Source organism: Rhea americana, unplaced genomic scaffold, assembly GCF_003343005.1.
Source record: "Rhea americana isolate MKP2758 unplaced genomic scaffold, rheAme1 scaffold_678, whole genome shotgun sequence".
In the NCBI taxonomy this organism is placed as follows: Eukaryota; Metazoa; Chordata; class Aves; order Rheiformes; family Rheidae; genus Rhea; species Rhea americana.
This window is the reverse complement of record NW_028186843.1, coordinates 23,250-25,347: the sequence shown is the minus strand read 5'-3', so window position 1 is coordinate 25,347 and position 2,098 is coordinate 23,250. Positions and strand designations below refer to the sequence as shown.

Sequence of the window (2,098 nt, the reverse complement as noted above, 5' to 3'; positions counted from 1 at the left end):
CATGCTGCTGCGTGCCATGCTGTACTGTGCCATGCTGTGCTGTGCTGCAGTGTGCCATGCCATGCTGCAGCATGCCGTGCCGTGCCATGCCGCAGCGTGCCATGCCATGGATTAGGGTTAGGGTTGCCCTGCCACGCTGCACTGTGCCACGCTGTGCCATGCCATGCTGCTGCAGCCACCCTGCCTGAGCCTTCCCCGTCTCCTCCGCAGCGCTGATCTACGGCACCGCGTGCATCACGGTGGCAGCGCTGGCCTCCCTGCTCGGCGGCGGCGTGCTGCAGGTGAGCCCCGGCGTGCTGGGCTGGACCCAGGCGTGCTCTGCCAGCCCCGGCCCCTCCGGCTCTGCCCAGCCGAGCACGGATCCTGCCACGCGCCGCCAGCTGCAGGAGGGCCCTCGAGCCACGGGGCTGCCAAGGCCTGGGGGCAGTGCTGAGCTCCATCTCCACGGCCCCGTCCTCCCCGAGGAACCCTCGGGTGCTGCCGGCACTGTGCCAGGCTCCCGGGGGGAGGGAGCCAGGGGGACGGGAACGGGCCAGGGCAGGCGGCGTGGTCCCCGCGGGGCAACGGGGCAGAGCTCACCGTGCATCTTCCAGGGCTCCTTCACCGTCATGGGGGCGATCAGCGGCCCACTGCTCGGAGCCTTCGTCCTAGGCATGTTCGTGCCAGCGTGCAACACAGCCGTGAGTCCGGAGTGGGGTCGGGGCGGAGAGGGGCTGGGGCCGGCACTCCGGGCGGGCACTGGACCTGGCCGGGGGCTCTCTGGGCACCGCACGGCCCTTCTCTTCCGCCGCAGGGAGCRTTCGCGGGCCTGAGCGCCGGCTTGGCCCTCTCCTTCTGGGTGGCCGTGGGAGGCACCATGCATCCGCCGAGCGCTGCCACCACGGGCGTGCTGCCGGCCTCCGGAGCCCTCTGCCCGCTGCACAACCGCAGCGCCGGCGCCAACGGCACCATCCTCCTGGGCCCGCTGCCCCCGCGGGAGCCTCCCCCAGCCCCGGCACGGTGAGCAGCGCGGGGCTGGGGCGTGGGGGCACACRCACGCAGCTGTAATGCCTCATCGCTCGCTCGTCGTCCCTGCTGGCAGCAATGCTGCAGCTGCAGCGTGCTGCGACGATGCAGCCCTGCCTCGTTGCAACGGTGCAGCCCTGCCTCGTTGCAACGGTGCAGCCCTGCTTCGCTGCAATAATGCAGCCCTGCTTCGCTGCAACGGTGCAGCCCTGCCTCGCTGCAACGGTGCAGCCCCGCTTCGCTGCAACGGTGCAGCCCTGCCTCGTTGCAACGGTGCAGCCCTGCCTCATTGCAACGATGCAGCCCCGCCTCGTTGCAACGGCGCAGCCCCACTTTGCTGCAATGGTGCAGCCCTGCCTCGCTGCAATGGTGCAGCCCTGCCTCGTTGCAACGGTGCAGCCCTGCCTCGCTGCAACGATGCAGCCCTGCCTCGCTGCAACGATGCAGCCCTGCCTCGTTGCAACGGTGCAGCCCCGCTTCGCTGCAACGATGCAGCCCTGCCTCATTGCAACGGTGCAGCCCCGCTTCACTGCAACGGTGCAGCCCTGCTTCGCTGCGACGATGGAGCCCCGCTTCGCTGCGACGTTGCTCTCTTTGCAGGCCGGCGATCGTGGGTGACTTCTACGCCGTGTCCTACCTGTACTACGGGGCGCTGGGCACGCTGGCCACCGTGGCCGTGGGGGTGCTGGCCAGCTACCTGGCAGGTGAGACCCGCCGGGAGGCTGCGCACGGCGCAGCGACGCGGGGGGCAGTGCAGGGGCGGGGGGGGTGCACGGAGCGGGGAGCCGGGTGCCCCGCGGCCGCCCCGTCCCGTGGCACCGGCTCTCCGGCAGGACGGGCCGAGCGGCCGCCCCCGGGCGTGCTGTGGCGGGACGTGGCGAGGCGGCCGTCCTCGGCGGCTCCGGCGGCGCGGAGGCTGCCCAAGGTAGGCGGCGGCGGAGCCGGGCTGGGGGCGTCCCCGGCGGCGGGGGGCAGCGGCGGGGGGGGAGAAGGCGGCAGCTCTCCCAGCCCGGCCCCTCTCCGCAGGTCCCCGGGGGCCGCCCCGAGCTCCGCACCGCTGCCGACCGGCTGCTGCAGGAGACCGACGTGTAGC

At 72.5% G+C, this 2,098-nt stretch overlaps 2 protein-coding genes across 2 annotated transcripts in view; both read left to right on the top strand.

The window, feature by feature from the left end:
* SLC5A5 (solute carrier family 5 member 5) overlaps positions 1-2,097 on the top strand; it is a 7,089-nt gene extending 4,992 nt beyond the window's left edge. The window contains exons 10-16 of the mRNA XM_085321022.1: positions 71-96; positions 211-281; positions 594-680; positions 794-999; positions 1,606-1,709; positions 1,839-1,930; positions 2,032-2,097. Coding sequence (XP_085177148.1) covers positions 71-96; positions 211-281; positions 594-680; positions 794-999; positions 1,606-1,709; positions 1,839-1,930; positions 2,032-2,097 — 652 coding nt within the window. The remainder of the gene's footprint in view (positions 1-70; positions 97-210; positions 282-593; positions 681-793; positions 1,000-1,605; positions 1,710-1,838; positions 1,931-2,031) is intronic.
* The window catches only part of CCDC124 (coiled-coil domain containing 124), a 33,293-nt gene that overhangs the window by 16,681 nt on the left and 14,514 nt on the right, over positions 1-2,098 (top strand). The window lies entirely within an intron of this gene.